The 17,716-nt window shown below is 35.2% G+C and overlaps 1 protein-coding gene across 4 annotated transcripts in view; it reads left to right on the plus strand.

Annotated features, from left to right (window-relative positions):
* Positions 1 to 17,716, plus strand: part of EXOC6B (exocyst complex component 6B) — a 722,789-nt gene that overhangs the window by 416,680 nt on the left and 288,393 nt on the right. For all 4 annotated transcript variants that reach the window (XM_081253931.1, XM_081253933.1, XM_081253934.1 and 1 more), the window contains exon 17: positions 10,782 to 10,916. In XM_081253931.1, coding sequence (XP_081110057.1) covers positions 10,782 to 10,916 — 135 coding nt within the window. The remainder of the gene's footprint in view (positions 1 to 10,781; positions 10,917 to 17,716) is intronic.

The raw sequence follows: 17,716 nt of genomic DNA on the forward strand, positions 1-17,716 counted from the left end.
AGAAAAGGGTAAAGAATTGAACCCTTGGGGGACTTCCCTGGTGGTCCAGTGGTTAAGAATCTGCCTTCCAATGCAGGGGACGTGGGTTTGATTCCTGTGGTCGTGGAACTAAGATCCCACATGCTGCAGGGCAACTGAGCCCGCATACCACACTAGAGAGCCTGCACACCTCAACTAATGAGCCCACGTGCTCTGGAGCCCGCACGCCACAACTAGAGAGAAGCCTGCATGCCGCAATAAAAGATCCTGCATGCTGCAACTAAGACCCAATGCAGCCAAAAATAAATAAATAATTTTTTTTTTTTTTTTAAAGAATTGAACCCTTGGGCTCTATCATATTAAGAAGTCAGGGGAAAAGAGGAACCTGGAATGGAGTTGGGAAGGAGCTACTAGAGAAGTAAGAAACAGCAACAACAACAACAAAAAATAAAAACAGAAACACGAGAGTATGGTGTCCTGGAAGCCAAGTGAAGAAAGTATATCAAGAAGGAAGGAGTAGACAATTATGCTACATATTGGGGTACATCAAGTAAACTGAAGACTAAGAATTACCATTAGACTTAGCAACTTGGAGTAAGATGGTGACCTTGATAAGAGCATTTTTAATAGAATGATGGTAGGAAACTCCTGATGGAGTAGGTTTAAAAGAGAATGAGTCCTACACAGAAGAATTTCAAATAATTTACATGGACATTACCCCTTCCAGGGTTGGAGCTTAGCTTCCCACCCCTCGTGTGTATGTTGTTCTTAGTGACTTACTTACCAAAAGCAGAGTGTGGAAGGAGGGAAAAAGTTACTTTACAGTGAAGAAACCTGACAAACACTATTTCAGTCAGGTGATCAAGGTTAACCTCATCAGTGATAAGTTGTGTTGATGGCATGTACCTTTGATATGATGTGATGAGAAGGCATTTCACCTCTCTGGTCTTCCTTGCAAACCCATGACCTTAGTCTAACCATGAGAAAAACGTTAAACAAACCCAAATTGAAGGACATTCTACAAAATACCTAACCAGTACTCCTCAAAACTTCATGGTCATCATAAACAAGCAAAGTGTGAGAAACTGTCACAGACCAGAGGAAGCTAAGGAGATAGGATGAATAAATGTAATGTGATATCTTAGATGGGCTCCTGAAAACAGTTAAGAACATCAGGGGAAAACTAGTGACACCTGAATAAAGTGTGTTGTTCAGTTAGTAGTTACGTACTGATGTTGGTTCCTTAGTTATGGCAAGCATACCATAGTAATGTAAGATGTAAATAGTAGGGGGAACTGGGTGTGGTTTGTTTGGGAACTGTTTGCAACTATTTTGTAAATATAAAACTATTTAAAATAAAGCATTTATTTATATTAAAAATTTTAAAGAATGGGGAGAGAGGAATTGGAGACTGTATATAAGACAACTCTTTCAGGGAATTTTGTTACAGAGGCTAAGTAAGGAAATGAGGTCGTAGCTGGCAGGCGAGGTTGGTTAATTAAAAGCTTTTTTTTTAATAGGAGAAGTTTAATAGGAGAAGCATGTTATTTATGATGAGAATGATGCAATAGAAGGCAAAAAGCTGATGATGTAGGAGAAAGTGGGAAATCTCTGGAGTACTGTGCTTAAGTAGGAGAGAGAGTTTAGAATCTCATGCACAATTAAAGAGATTGGTTTTAGGTAGTGTAAAGTTCACCTCTGGTAACAGATGAGAATCAAGAGTATGTGGATGCAGATGGTGGTGGTTGTGTATATGTTATGGTGGCACTCTCCAAATGCTCAGTTTTCCCAGTGAAAGAAAGGTCTTCAGCTAAAAGTGGAGATAAATGTTGGGTTTTAAGTATCTCTGGAGAAGAGACGGTATCTCTGGGTGTATGGAAAAGAGAATTATTTCATGACCGATGATGTGGTTAATTCCTAGCATTAAGTGCCCACTTTGGCTAGTGGATATAAATTAAAGTGAGACTAGCCAGCATGGTTGTATATTTTCTTAAGCCATATAAGCCACTTATAACTGGATCTATAATAAGTAGTAAGTCCGTATCAATAATAGCTCCCATGAATTTGGTATATTTTACACTCGATACTTTATTCTTTATATTAGTATTTATATTTAATTATTTATAATATATTTATTATTTCCTTGATATGACATTGATGTTATTATTTCAATTTTAAGGTGATGAAAGACAGTAACTTTGCTTAAGGCCACTCAATCAGTAAGTAGTTTGCAACTGAGATTGGAGATAAATTTTGAAATACATTTTCTTTTTAAAATAAGATCAAAAAGTCTACAGTTAATCAATTCTGGAGAGAGTGTGGAGAAAAAGGAACCCTCCTACACCATTGGTGGGAATATAAATTGCTACAGCACTATGGAGAACAGTATGGAGTTTCCTTAAAAAACTAAAAATAGAGCTACCATATGATCCTGCAATCCCACTCCTGGACATACATCCAGAGAAAACCATACTTTGAAAAGATATGTACACCCCAGTGTTTATAGCAGCACTCTTTACAATAGCCCAGACATGGAAGCAAACTAGATATCCATCAACAGATGAATGGATAAAGAAGATGTGGTATATTTATACAATGGAATATTACTCAGCCATAAAAAGAATGAAATAATGCCATTTGCAGCAACAAGGATGGACCTAGTGATTATCATACTAAGTGAAGGACGTCAGACAAAGGCAAACATCACATATCACTTATATGTGGAATCTAGAAAATGATACAAATGAACTTACTTACAAAATAGAAACAGACTCACAGACTTAGAAACTTATGGTTACCAGAGGGGAAAGTTGAGGGGGAGGAGATGGGACCACTACTATATATAGAATAGATAATCAACAAGGACCTGCTATATAGCCCAGGGAACTCTACTCAATACTCTGTAATAACCTATCAATATATGGGAAAAGAATCTGAAAAAATATATATAAGTATGTATAACTTAATCACTTTGCTGTACACCTGAAACTAATACAACATTGTATATCAACTATAATTTTAAAAAAAGATTTGTAGTAAGTTTTAAAATAAGATTTCTTTTTTTCTAAACCTTTGCTTTTTCACTAAACTAATTTAAAAATGATATCATGGAGAGAAAGGAAATAAACCACTAGTTTATTAATCTCAGAATATCAGAGAACTAGTTAACTTTGGAAGGTTTATGATGAATCAAAGGATACTGTTTCTTTGTGAAGAATGTATTGATAGAAAGTCTTAAAATATAAATTAGATTTAAAAGAATTTATTTATTACAGATGATAGCAGTATACCTTCACTTAAGTCCCTACTCAAATGTTATTTCCTTAAGGAGCCCTCCTTGACCACCCTATCTCAAAATAGCTCAGATCTAACATCCCCAGGTAACTCTTTATCCTCCCTTCTATTTCCAGTGCTTATTACCACCTGCCATCATACTATATGTTTATATGTGTATGTGTTTACTGTAATATCCATGAAGCCAGGGACTTTGTCTTGTGTATAACTGTGGACAGCTCTATCCCAGTTCCATGGCACATAGGAGTTATTAATTAATGAAAGAGAGAAGAAAGAAAAAAAAAAGAAAGTAGGTAGGTAGGTTCTTAGGGTAAAGTTAAAGAAATTTAGAGGTCCTGGTAGTGATACCATATTGAGTACTTACATTTTTATGATTATAATAATGCCCCAGAAGACCTGAATAAATGACCAATGATTTGTATTCATCCTTTGTTTTTATTATAGTCTGGATTGATGACCATATGGCTCTGTCCTGTGTTATTTATCTCCCACATACCATTTGTTTTCATCCCCAGTTGTTAACAACAGTGATATTGCTAATATTATGTTAAAACATTTTATACATAAGTCTTTTCAAATATAAGCTCTGTACTAGACCTTTGAATTTGAAACCAGGAGTTCCAAGTATTTTAGCAGTTTATGTATTTGCCTTGGAGAGGGTATAAAATGAGTAGCTGACACAGCTTTTTATACCCTTGCTGGGGTGAAATGGAGATAAAATTCCCTGAAGTCTTATGGATAGCTTATTTTTGTGAATGAGAACCAAGGCTGTTATTTAGTTCTTCATCTTCCTGCAAATCACTATTTGAGAGGCATTGATGGTGTGGAGAGGAGTCATTTTCTTGGTTTGGATTAGTCCATTTGGAGCTTCAATGTACTAAATTCTCTGATTTGGGAAACAAGATAATATTGATCCTAATTACAAGTAGATTTGTATACCACAGAAGTAATTTATAATTGGGAATGGACACCTAAATTCGTGGAATTTAGGGCTTAGTTTTGAACTATTGAAGAAGATGGAGCCTTTTTTTTCCCTGGAGTTGGTCAAAAATACGAATATCTTCTGTGATCATGGTTCAGGCTCTGCTGCAGTAATCGGAGCAGGGTTGGAAAAGAAGTGACTTCCACAGTCTAGTCTGTGCCTTCCTTATTAGATTCTCTCTGATACTAGGAAGGAAAGACAGAAAAAATTTCTGCTTCTTAATGGTTTTTAGCCTAAGTGACTTCTATCATTTAGCTGTGAGAGGTATTTGTTTGCTTTATAGTGTTTTCTTTTCATCTGGACAGGTTTCACAGAACTCCACTTTATATATATAACCAATATCTTAATACATTGTTAGTTCCATGTCCTTGAAACAATAAGGACAGTTTGGATGGCTACAGTGATATATTTTTGTAAGAGAGGGGGAAGTAGGGGCTAAAAATATCAAAGGAGCTCAAACTCTGATGGAAGTTGATACTTGAAATTGCTTCCTTTCACCCTTAAGTTCAAAATTACCCCCAAAGCATCTGGCTTCACATTTGTAAATGCCATTTTAAGGATTTTGGTTAGCTGTCATTCAGGAGTAGAGATCACTTAGACCTCATTAACAGACAATATTCCCTTTGAAAATGACATGGTATCTACTGTAATCCTAGAGTGTTTTAATAGTCTATTCTATGCTCAGCAATGAAACATTTCAAAAGTGACTGACAGCCAATTGATGTAATTCATGGTGATCTTTTGTGTTGACAGATCTTTAAAAAGTCATGGGAAATTACTGCTGTACCCAGTGAAGCTGCCTCTTTATTTTTTTTTTTAACTGCCAATATCCTGCAAAACACGACAATTTTCTCTTTGACTGCCACTGTTTTTTATTTCTATAACATGACACGATTCCTCCTTATTATTAGGATTTCTTTTGATAGATAGAATGTGTTCCCTATAGGTAATGCTCATTTTAAAATAGAAAATTTTCAGTTCCCCAAATTAACTCTGTTACTTTTCTGACTTCCCTATCATGACAACCTTGCCACTAGCCACCTTCCCACTCATGAAGAAGAGTGATTTAATGTAGACAATTTAAATTTTTAAATTTAAATATTAAAAATTTTGTCCTCCTCTGAAGGAGAAACATGTTGAAAGGAAGAAGGTGAGGAATTGCTTATTTTGGTGGGTGTTTTTTTATCTCTAAAGTTAAAAAGCTGATGTTTTGGGTAATTTTATAGGTGATGGAATTTGTGTCCAAAGCTCAGTCTCTAAATTCAAACTATTTTTTTAACATCTTTATTGGATTATAACTGCTTTACAATGTTGTGTTCGTTTCTGCTGTAAAACAAAGTGAATCAGCTATGTGTACACATATATCCCCATATCCCCTCCCTCTTGCGTCTCCCTCTCAACCTCCCTATCCCACCCTGCTAGGTGGTCACAGAGCACCCGGCTGATCTCCCTGTGCTATATAGCTGCTTCCCAAGAGCTATCTATTTTACATTTGGTAGTGTATATATGTAAATACTACTCTCTCACTTCGTCCCAGCTTACCCTTCTCCCTCCCTGGGTCCTCAAGTCCGTTCTCTACATCTGCTACTTTATTCCCGTCCTGCCCCTAGGTTCATCAGAACCATTTTTTTTAAATTTTAGATTCCATATATATGTGTTAGCATATGATATTTGTTTTTCTCTTCCTGACTTCACTCTGAATGACAGGTCCATTCACCTCACTACAAATAACTCAATTTCGTTTCTTTTTATGGCTGAGTAATATTCCATTGTACATATCTCCACATCTTCTTTATCCATTCATCTGTCGATGGACACTTAAATTGCTTCCATGTCCTGGCTATTGTAAATAATGCTGCAGTGAATATTGTGGTACATGACTCTTTTTGAATTATGGTTTTCTCAGGTATATGCCCAGGAGTGGGATTGCTTGGTCATAATGGTAGTTCTACTTTTAGTTTTTTAAGGAACCTCCATACTGTTCTCCATAGTGCCTGTATCAATTTACATTCCCACCAACAGTGCAAGAGAGTTCCCTTTTCTCCACACCCTCTCCAGCATTTACTGTTTGTAGATTTTTTGATGATGGCTGTTCTGACTGGTGTGAGATGATACCTCATTGCAGTTTTGATTTGCATTTGTCTAATGATTAGTGATGTTGAGTATTCTTTCATGTGTTTGTTGGCCATCTGTATATCTTCTTCAGAAAAATGTCTATTTAGGTCTTCTGCCCATTTTTGGATTGGGTTGTTTGTTTTTTTGATATTGAGCTGCATGAGCTGCTTGTATATTTTGGAGATTAATCCTTTGTCAGTTGCTTTGTTTGCAAATATTTTCTCCTATTCTGAGGGTTGTCTTTTCGTCTTGTTTATGGTTTCCATTGCTGTGCAAAAGGTTTTAAGTTTCATTAGGTCCCATTTGTTTATTTTTGTTTTTTATCCATTTCTCTAGGAGGTGGGCCTAAAAAGATCTTACTGTGATTTATGTCAAAGAGTGTTCTTCTTATGTTTTCCTCTAAGAGTTTTATAGTGTCTGGCCTTACATTTAGGTCTTTAATCCATTTTGAGTTTATTTTTGTGTATGGTGTTTGGAAGTATTCTAATTTCATTTTTTTACACATAGCTGTCAAGTTTTCCCAGCACCACTTACTGAAGAGGCTGTCTTTTCTCTATTGTATATTCTTGCCTCCTTTATCAAATATAAGGTGACCATATGTGTGTGGGGTTATCTCTGGGCTTTCTATCCTGTTCCATTGATCTATATTTCTGTTTTTGTGCCAGTACCATACTGTCTTGATTACTGTAGCTTTGTAGTGTAGTCTGAACTCAGGGAGCCTGATTCCTCCAGCTCCGTTTTTCTTTCTCAAGATTGCTTTGGCTATTTGGGGTCTTTTTTGCTTCCATACAAATTGTGAAATTTTTTGTTCTAGTTCTGTGAAAAATGCCATTGGTAGTTTGATAGGGATTTGAATCTGTTGATTGCTTTGGGCAGTAGAGTCATTTTCACAATGTTCATTCTTCCAATCCAAGAACATGGCATATCTCTCCATCTGTTTGTATCATCTTTAATTTCTTTCATCAGTGTCTTATAGTTTTCTGCATGCAGGTCTTTTGTCTCCTTATGTAGGTTTATTCCTAGGTATTTTATTCTTTTTGTTGCAGTGGTTAATGGCAGTGTTTCCTTAATTTCTCTTTCAGATTTTTCATCATTGGTGTATAGGAAAGCAAGAGGTTTCTGTCCATTAATTTTGTATCCTGCTACTCTACCAAATTCATTGATTAGCTCTAGTGGTCTTCTGGTTGCATCTTTAGGATTCTCTGTTTTTAGTACCATGTCATCTGCAAACAGTGACATTTTACTTCTTTTCTGAATTGGATTCCTTTTAGTTCTTTTTCTTCTCTGATTGCTGTGGCTAAAACTTCCAAAACTATGTTGAATAAGAGTGGTAACCTTGTCTTGTTCCTGTGCTTAGAGGAAATACTTTCAGCTTTTCACCATTCAGAACGATGTTGGCTGTGGGTTTGTCATATATGGTCTTTATTATGTTGAGGTAGGTTCCCTCTATGCCACTCTCTAGAGAGTTTTTTATCATAAATGGGTGTTGAATTTTGTCAAAAGCTTTTTCTGCATCTATTGAGATGATCATATGGTTTTTCTCCTTCAATTTGTTAATATGTTTTATCGCACTGATTAATTTGCATATATTGAAGAATCCTTGCATTCTTGGGATAAACCCCACTTGATCATGGTGTAGGATCCTTTTAATGTGTTGTTGGATTCTGTTTGCTAGTATGTTGTTGAGGATTTTTGCATGTATGTTCATCATTGATATTGGCCTGCAGTTTTCTTTTTTTGTGACATCTTTGTCTGGTTTTGGTATTAGGGTGATGGTGGCCTTGTAGAATGAGTTTTGGCGTGTTGCTCCCTCTGCTCTATTTTGGAAGAATTTGAGAAGGATAGGTGTTAGCTCTTCTCTAAATATTTGGTAGAATTTGCCTGTGAAGCCATCTGGTCCTGGGCTTTTGTTTGTTGGAAGATTTTTCATCACAGTTTCAATTTCAGTGCTTATGATTGGTCTGTTTATATTTTCTATTTCTTCCTGGTTCAGTCTTGGAATGTTGTGCTTTTCTAAGAACTTGTCCATTTCTTCCAGATTGTGCATTTTCTTAGCTTATAGTTGCTTGCAGTAATCTCTCATGATCCTTTGTATTTCTGCAGTGTCAGTTGTTACTTCTCCTTTTTCATTTCTAATTCTGTTGATTTGAGTCTTCTCCCTTTTTTTCTTGATGAGGCTGGCTAATGGTTTATCAATTTTGTTTATCTTCTCAAAGAACCAGCTTTTAGTTTTATTGATCTTTGCTACTGTTTCCTTCATTTCTTTTTACTTTATTTCTGATCTGACCTTTATGATTTCTTGCCTTCTGCTAACTTTTGGGGGTTTTATGTTCTTCTTTCTCTAATTGCTTTAGGTGTAAGGTTAGCTTGTTTATTTGTGATGTTTTTTGTTTTTTGTGGTAAGATTGTATTGCTATAAACTTCCCTCTTAGAACTGCTTTTGCTGCATCCCATAGGTTTTGGGTCGTCATATTTTCATTGTCATTTGTTTCTAGGTATTTTTTTGATTTCCTCTTTTATTTCTTCAGTGATCTCTTAGTTATTAAAGAGTGTATTGTTTAGCCTCCATGTGTTTGTATTCTTTACAGATTTTTTCCTGTTATTGATATACAGTCTCATAGTGCTGTGGTCACAAAAGATACCTGATATGATTTCAATTTTCTTAAATTTACCAAGGTTTGATTTGTGACCCAAGATATGATCTATCCTGGAGAATGTTCCTTGAGCACTTGAGAAAAAAGTCTCTTCTGTTGTTTTTAGATTGAATGTCATATAAGTATCAATTAAGTCCAACTTGTTTAATGTTATTTAAAGCTTGTGTTTCCTTATTTATTTTCATTTTGGATGATCTGTCCATTGGTGACAGTGGGGTGTTAAAGCCCCCTGCTATTAATGTGTTACTGTTGATTTCCCCTTTTATGGCTATTAGCATTTGCCTTATGTATTGAGGTGCTCCTATGCTGGGTGCATTAATATTTACAATTGTTATATCTTCTTCTTGTATTGATACCTTGATCATTTTGTACTGTCCTTCTTTGTCTCTTGTAATAGTCTTTATTTTAAAGTCTATTTTGTTTGATATGAAAATCGCTACTCCAGCTTTTTTTGATTTCCATTTGCATGGAATATCTTTTTCCATCCCTTCCCTTTCAGTCTGTATGTGTCCTTAGGTCTGAAGTGGGTCTCTTGTAGACAGTATATGTATAGGTTTTGTTTTTGTATCCATTCAGCCAGTCTACGTCTTTTGGATGCAGCATTTAGTCCAGTTACATTTAAGGTAATTATCGATATGTGTGTTCCTATTACCATTTTCTTAGTTGTTTGGGGTTTCTTTTTGTAGGTCTTTTCCTTCTCTTTTGTATCCTTCCTAGAGAAGTTCCTTTAGCATTTGTTGTAAAGCTGGTTTGGTGGTGCTGAATTCTCTTAACTTTTGCTTGTATGTAAAGGGTTTAATTTCTCCATCGAATCTGAATGAGGTCCATAACTTGAAGCTTGATTACTTGGATTTGAATCCCAGTTTTAATGTTACATGATCTAGAGTAAATCAGTTCCTATTTTCTTTTTTCTCTTATAGTAGAATGGAAGTAATAATTATGTCCACTTAACTTACTTCTTCAGGTTGCTGGGAGGAGGATCTAAGAAAATGAATTGTGCAGTGCTTTACAGACTTTAATTCTATACAGACAGTAGTATTCTTCCTTATCCTCCTCTCAAAGTAATTTATAGATGAGTTTTTATCTTACCAGTACTGTCTTGTTTAAGGATCTACTCTGTAGGAAAAGGAAAATAGTATTAACTACAGAATATTTAATTTTCATAATAAGTCTGTGATTTAGAAATTATTATTAACATTTTATGGGTAAAGAAAGAGGCTTAGAGAAGTTAAGTAACTTTCTCAATATCAATAATTTTGTAAGTAGTTGCTCCCTGGTTTCTCTGACTTCAGTGCTCATGTTTTTTTCTTTCACAAACTAATGTAGTTTGTTAATATACTGCAACCTGTTCCAACATTCCTGTGTTCATCATGCCTAATGTTGAATCTCCTTGGCATTTCAGTCATTCTTGTTCTTTTAATTGGAGTTCATTTATTTCATGCATTTGGCAATTATTTATTACCAGGTGCTATGCTAAACACTATCAGTTTTTGATCTTAATTTACTCTTTATTTTGAACCGAAGAAAACAAGTATAAAATAGTGACAATTGCTCCTATATTAGGGGGAAATATAAGATGCTTTGGGAAGTCAGGGAAGTCTTCACAGAGGAAGTGATACCTAAGCCTGTGCTCTAACATTAACTTTTTATAGAATACAGATGGCCTCTGCCATTATGCCTTTTGTTTTTCTTATACCATCAGATTCATCATAGGGTGAATAGTCAAATTATTCTTACATGTTCTTGTTATTTTCTAGCTTGTGCAGATTATTATCAATACGACACACTTGGAGAAATCCTGTAAGTACTTGGAAGAATTCATCACCAATATCACTAATGTGCTTCCAGAGACCGTCCACACCACCAAGCTGTATGGCACCACGACTTTTAAGGTGAGAAAGCCCTACATTACTGTAGAAGTGCTTCTGGTGTGCTGGGGCATTCTACCTAACACGTCTTTGTTTCTCCCATAAGTCATACATGGTCTTCAGAATAAGTCCTTATGATTTCCTTAGGAAAACAAATACCAATGCTAATTTTGGGGTGTTTAAACTAAAAATGGTCTACAGCTGTGTCCACTAAATCTTCCTTATATTTCATTCATGAAAATGACTATTTCCTCAGTTCACCACCTGACAGTCAAGTATTTTTAAGTATGGTCTAGAAAACAGTGTTTGCAGCTGAAATCAACAGCAATTTAAAAATTTTAATTTAGCTATCCTTTCTTTTCTGTGTCCCGGGTCCAGTTTTTTTTTCTTTTAACTATACATTTTAGTGAGGAATTTCTGTCCCTTGCTATTGTAGTTAGCAATTTTATAATCATCTTACAAGGCCACAGGACTAGTTTTGATTCAGTGTTGGATTAAATGGAAAAAACGACACTCTTCAAGGGCAAAAGAAGACTTGATGGTAGATGAGTTTCTGGAGAGTAAAGAGCCTTAGGAAACTCATTTATATTGCCATGTGAGCTTTAAATAAATATTAAGCAGAAAGAGTAACAGGGCAATATCTTAAACTGAAATGGGAGATTCTGACATAATGGCCAACATGTATGCTTTGGGAGTTTGTTATTGTTTGATTATTTTAGTTCTGAAACAAATCTATGTCACCATTTTGAAATCTAGAAGGTGTTAATTAGATATGAAGCGATAGAGTTGAAATCATGATTTATGTTTATGGTACCTCCTTTTTTCGATCATTTTGTTCTCTTTCCCTATTTATTGGTACCTTCCCTTGAGAATGGATTTAAGAGAAGAAATCCAATTTGATTCATATTGTTTATTATATTTTAAGACATATAAAAATTGTTGGTGGGCTTCCCTGGTCGCGCAGTGGTTGAGGGTCCGCCTGCCGATGCAGGGGATGCAGGTTCATGCCTCGGTCTGGGAGGATCCCACATGCTGTGGAGCGGCTGGGCCCGTGAGCCATGGCTGCTGGGACTGCGCGTCCGGAGCCTGTGCTCCGCAACGGGAGAGGCCACAGCGGTGAGAGGTCCGCGTACCGCAAAAAAAAAAAAGAAAAAAAAATTGTTGGTATGATCTGCTCTTTTTTCTGTTCCAAGAAAAATATATGAAAGATCCTGGCCAAAGCAACCTTGAGAGAGAAGAACAAAGCTAGAAGCATCACACTTCCTGATTTCAAATTATATTATAAAGCTATAGTAATCAAAGCGGTATGGTATTGGCATACATACAGATACATAGATCAGTGGAACAGACTGGAGAACCCAGTAATATATCTATGCATATATTGTCGATTAATTTATGACAAAGGGGCCAAGAATATACAAAGAGGACAGGATAGTCTTTTCAGTAAAAGCAAGTCAAAACCACAGTGAGATAATACCTGAGATAAACACATGTTAGAATGGCTATCATCAAAAATACAAGAAATAACATATACTGGCAAGGATGTGGAGAGAAGGGAACCTTGTACACTGTTGGTGGGAATGTAAGCTGGTACAGCCACTATGGAAAACAGTATGGAGCTTCTTCAAGAAATTAAAAATAGAACTACTGTGTGATCTGGCATTTCTGCTTCTGAGTGTGTATTAAAAAGAATCGAAATCATTATCTTGAAGAGTTATGTATACTTCCATGTTCACTGCAGAATTAATCATAATAGCCAAGATATGGAAACAACCTAAGTGTCCATCAACAGATAAATGGATAAAGAAAATGTTATATACATATTCTCCATATATGTATCCATATATATGTGTGTATGTGTGTATATAGATGTATATATGAATATTATTCAGTCATGTAAAATGAAGAAATCCTGCCACTTGAATCTTAAAAAAATTCAAACTCATAGAAACAGAGAGTAGAAAAGTGGTTGCCAGGTACTGGGAGAGTGGGTTTGGCAATAGAGAAAAGTTGGTAAAAGGGGTACAGACTTTCAGCTATAAGAGGAATAAGGTCTGAGGATCTAATGTAAAACATGGTTTCTATAGGTGATAATACTGTATTGTATAATATTTGCTAAGAGGATAGAACTTAAATGTTCTTACTAAAAAAAAAGATAAATATGTGAGGTGATGAATGTGTTAAATAACTAGATGATAGAAAAGAAATCCTTTCACAATATATTTGTATATCAAATCACCACAATATGTATTTTAAATGTCTTATAATTTTGTTTTCAATTGTACCTCAGTGAAGCTGAAAAAACGGATAAAGTGAGATGTGTAACAACAAGGTATTCTTTATCTATGTTTATGATTAGGTTACCTGCTAGATGAGTTACACATTCATGATGTGACCATGGGTTGTTTCAAATTCCCTATAAAATAACTTACAACATAATTAATTATGCATGATATTATGTTGGTATCTTTACTTGTAAACTTTTCAATGATGTCTCCTTGTAGTAATACTGACACAATTTTAGTGAGGGAAAGACTTATTTCATAAAGAGGCCCCAACTATTAGTATGAAAATATGACAAGAGCTTTAAGAATTTCAGGATGACCTTCCTTAGATAGTTTAAAGGAATTATAAGTACTCTTAATATTAGCATTATTATGGGGCATGGGTAATAATTTTATCAAAAATATTTCTACATGTGGAAGCCAAAATTTCTCTAGGAAAGAAAATGAGGGAGATGCTTATAGTTAAGTATTCAATAGAAAATAGGAGTTAGAGAGTTAGAATGTGATGTTCATTTATACTTGTTTATCCTATGGGGAATATGTAATATGTACTGCTATTCTTCCCCTAATCCATCTCAATTTTCTTATTTCAAGGGCTTTTCAAATTATGGTCAGAAATCCTCCCAAAGGGTGGCTTGTGTATTTTGTTGTTCCAGCATTAAAATTGCTGAGGGAAAATTAAAGGCAGACAGGAAGCCATAGAGGTTGAGCAGCCAGTTAAATACTTAGTAAAGGAGAAGTTCTGGAGACCACTAAAGGTCATGTTGACAGGGCTTATTGGAAACACTGATTGCTTAAAACACATTGAAAGTTTATTTTTACCAGGACTGTTTCAGACCAGCTAACCCAGAACTCAGTATAAACATGGCAATTATAACAGCTACATATTGTGTATTTTCCTAAGCTACTGTTTCCAGAAAACTTTCACTTACAGATGGAAACCTTAATGCTGAAAAAGGGGCAAAAACAATCAGAAGGTCTTCAAGGTATTTTCTTGCAGAGTTCCTTTTTGTTTCTACCATATATGACCTAATCAAGCTGGTATCCTTAACTTTCCTTGTTTATAAGAATTCCCTCACTTACAAAACAGAATGAAGGTATCTATTAATTTACCCCATCACAAATATTGCTTGTGTACCTACTATAAAATATGGAAGAGAAAATGCTTAGTCCTTGGATTTAGAGTTTATAATCTACGGGGAAGACAAACACTGTAAGTTCTATAAAGAACTGTGCAAAAAATAATATAATAAATACATTAAATCTCTCACTGATTCTCCAAGTTTTTATAAAGCATCTGCTACATACCAGGCAATAAACCAGTCTCCTGACTTTACACAGCATTTATTCTAGTGAGGGTGATAGATGATACACAAACAAAAAATTTAATATAATGTCAGATAGTGGTAAGAGCTAGGAAGAAAAATAAATGACCTGAATGAAATAAGAAATTGAATCACTTGGATTTCTGATAGATAAGCAGTCCAGTCAGCGGTAACAATATGGTAGAAGGTATTGGTGTATTCAAGGTGATCAGTATGCAAGGGGGTCAGTCTGGCCATGATGTATTTATCATTGGTAAGGGTGGTAAGAGACAAGATCATCAGGAGTCATATGATTTCTGGATTTGTCGGCACCAGTAAATACTTTATATTTTATTTTGAAATGAAATATGAGGTCATTAGAAGATTGGAAATGGTGGTGATAACCTGATTTATGATGGGTAACCCTAGTTGCTATGTGGAAAATATACTATAGGTCAGTAAGAGAGGAAGAAGAGAATCCAATTTGAAGGTCATTGCAGTAGTCTAGGTAAGAGATAATGGTCACTTGGACTACAGTGGTAGGGTTGGAAGTGGTAAGAAATATTTTTGAACATAGAGATGGCAAGTTTTATTGCTAGATTAAGTATGAGATTATAAGAGAAAGAATGGAGTCAAGGATAATTCCAAGATACTTAAACTAAGCAAACTGGATTAACTAAGATGGGGAACAGCGAGAAAATAACAGTTTTGGGGAGTGGCAGTAGAATCAAGATTTCCATTTTTCACATATTAAGCTTGAGGTATTTATTAGTCATTTATCATAGAGATTAAATTGACAGGATAAAGTCATAGCTGGACACAAAAATTTAGAATTTATAAGTGTAAAGATGGTATTTTATGCCATGGAGCTGGCTTTCCTCTGGGAATTTAATATAGATAGAGAAAAGGTGTGAGGATTGAGCTCCAAGGGAAATCAACATTGACAGGTCTAGAAGAAGAGGTGAGTGGTACTTATCTCAGCTGTGAGACCTTCAGGGAAGACTTACCAGAAAAGGCCCAGTAGGAAGTGTCCAGCAGGAGTATCTTGGGACCAGCAGGAGGTGTCCAGGTGGAGAAAGGATCAGGAGGGAGTAAGGGACATTTTTACGTGAGGCAACTTCATGTAAAAAGATGAAATAATGAAATAAAATCATACTTCTTTGGTGTAGAAGAACGGTAGCAATGACATAGAGAAGTAGGTAAATATCAATTGTGAAGCACTTTGTTTTATAATGATAGATAATTTGGACTTTATTCTACTAAAGTCTTTGAGAGACTTCAAGCAAGGGTGTGTTGCAATTTTAAAAATAATCATTTACTTTGCCTAACTAGAAGGAAGGAAGGAAGGAATGAAAAAAGGATGGAATGCAGGAAAAGAAGGATAAAAGAAAAAAGAAAGGAAGGAATAAATAAATCACAATTACTTGAAATTCATAATCAGAGGAAATGAAATACTCAGAATAGTTTGTATAACTCTGTGCTAATAAATTTGATGATCTATAGGAAAATATGTGATTAAAAAAGTGATTCAGGAAGATAAAGAGGACTTCCCTGGTGGTGCAGTGGATAAAACTCGGCACTCCCAATGCAGGGGGCCCAGGTTCAATCCCTGGTCAGGGAACTAGATCCCAGGTGCATGCCACAACTAAGGAGCCTGTGTGCTGCAACTAAGGAGCCAGTGAGCCACAACTAAGGAGCCCACATGCTGCAACTAAGACCCATTGCAACCAACTAAATAAATAAATATTAAAAAAAGAAAAGAAGATAAAGAAAATTGACATAACTATAAAAAAATGAAAAAGTTATTAAAGACTTCTTAAAACTGGGGAAGATTCACATGATTTTACCAGTGAATTCATTCAGGCTTTCATGAAACAGATAATTTCTGTATAATTTAAACTACTCCATACCATAGAGAAAAATGGAAAATATCTCAGTTAATTTTTGTGAAGTCAACACAACAATGATTCAAAAACTAAAAAAAAAAAAAAAAAAAGTTCTGAAGACCCTAGGGGCTGGACAGGAATAAAGACTCAGACGTAGAGAATGGACTTGAGGACATGGGGAGGGAAAAGGGTAAGCTGGGATGAAGTGAGAGAGTGGCACGGACATATGTACACTACCAAATGTAAAATAGATAGCTAGTGGGAAGCAGCCCCATAGCACAGGGAGATCAGCTCAGAGCTTTGTGTCCACCTGGAGGGGTGGTATAGGGAGGGTGGGAGGGAGATGCAAGAGGGAGGAGATATGGGGATATATGTATATGTACAGCTGATTCACTTTGTTGTAAAGCAGAAACTAACACACCATTGTAAAGCAATTATACTCCAATAAAGAGGTTTAAAAAAAAGATAATAGCAATTGATAAAATAAATATTAGAGCAATAGAAAAAGAGATTTGGTCGTAAAATGAGGTTAGCTAATATTTAATAAGCTCATGGTTCCCTCAGGTGTGCCAGACTCTTTATGAAAGTTATTAGATTTAATAAAGGTGTTAAAACTATGGAAAAAATATAGTAGCTGAAATTAAGTTTAAAAAGAAAACTAGAGAAACCATAAAATCCCTGAACAATTAAAGACAAATGTTGATGTAAAAATCATAAATAATAAAGTATCAAACAAAATCCAGAAGTGCATAGAAAGCAGGAATAAAGTAATGTTAAGAATGCAAGGATGATTAGTATTAGAAAGTTGTTTAAAATTATTCACTACTGTAATAGATCAGGTGAGAAAAAATGTATGAGTATTTAAAAAGATACTAAAAAGGTATTTTATGTAAGGCTACATCTCTTCCTGATAAAATCTCTGAGTAAACCCCTCTATCAGTAATTGACAGATCAAGGAGGTAGAAAATTAGTAAGGATATTGTTGAACTGAATGGTGCTATCAACCAGCTAGATCAAATTGATATTTATAGAATACTTCATCTAACAACAGCGTAATACATATTCTTCTCAAGCTCATAGAACATTCACCAAGACAGACCATGTTTTGGGTATTAAAGCACATCTTAAAAAATTTTAAAGAATAAAAATCATATAAAGCTCACTCTCAGACCAAATGGAATTAAACCCTGGAAATAAATAACAGAAAGATAGCTGGAAAATCCCCAAATATTTGGAGATTAACCAGCACACTTCAGAAAAACACTTGGGTCAAAGAAAAAGTTTCAAGAGAAATTAAACAGTACTAAATTAAAATAAAGTATAACTTACTAAAATTTGTGGCATCAGTG

The sequence above is a fragment of the Mesoplodon bidens genome (genome assembly GCF_964165515.1).
Source record: "Mesoplodon bidens genome assembly, chromosome: 14".
In the NCBI taxonomy this organism is placed as follows: Eukaryota; Metazoa; Chordata; class Mammalia; order Artiodactyla; family Ziphiidae; genus Mesoplodon; species Mesoplodon bidens.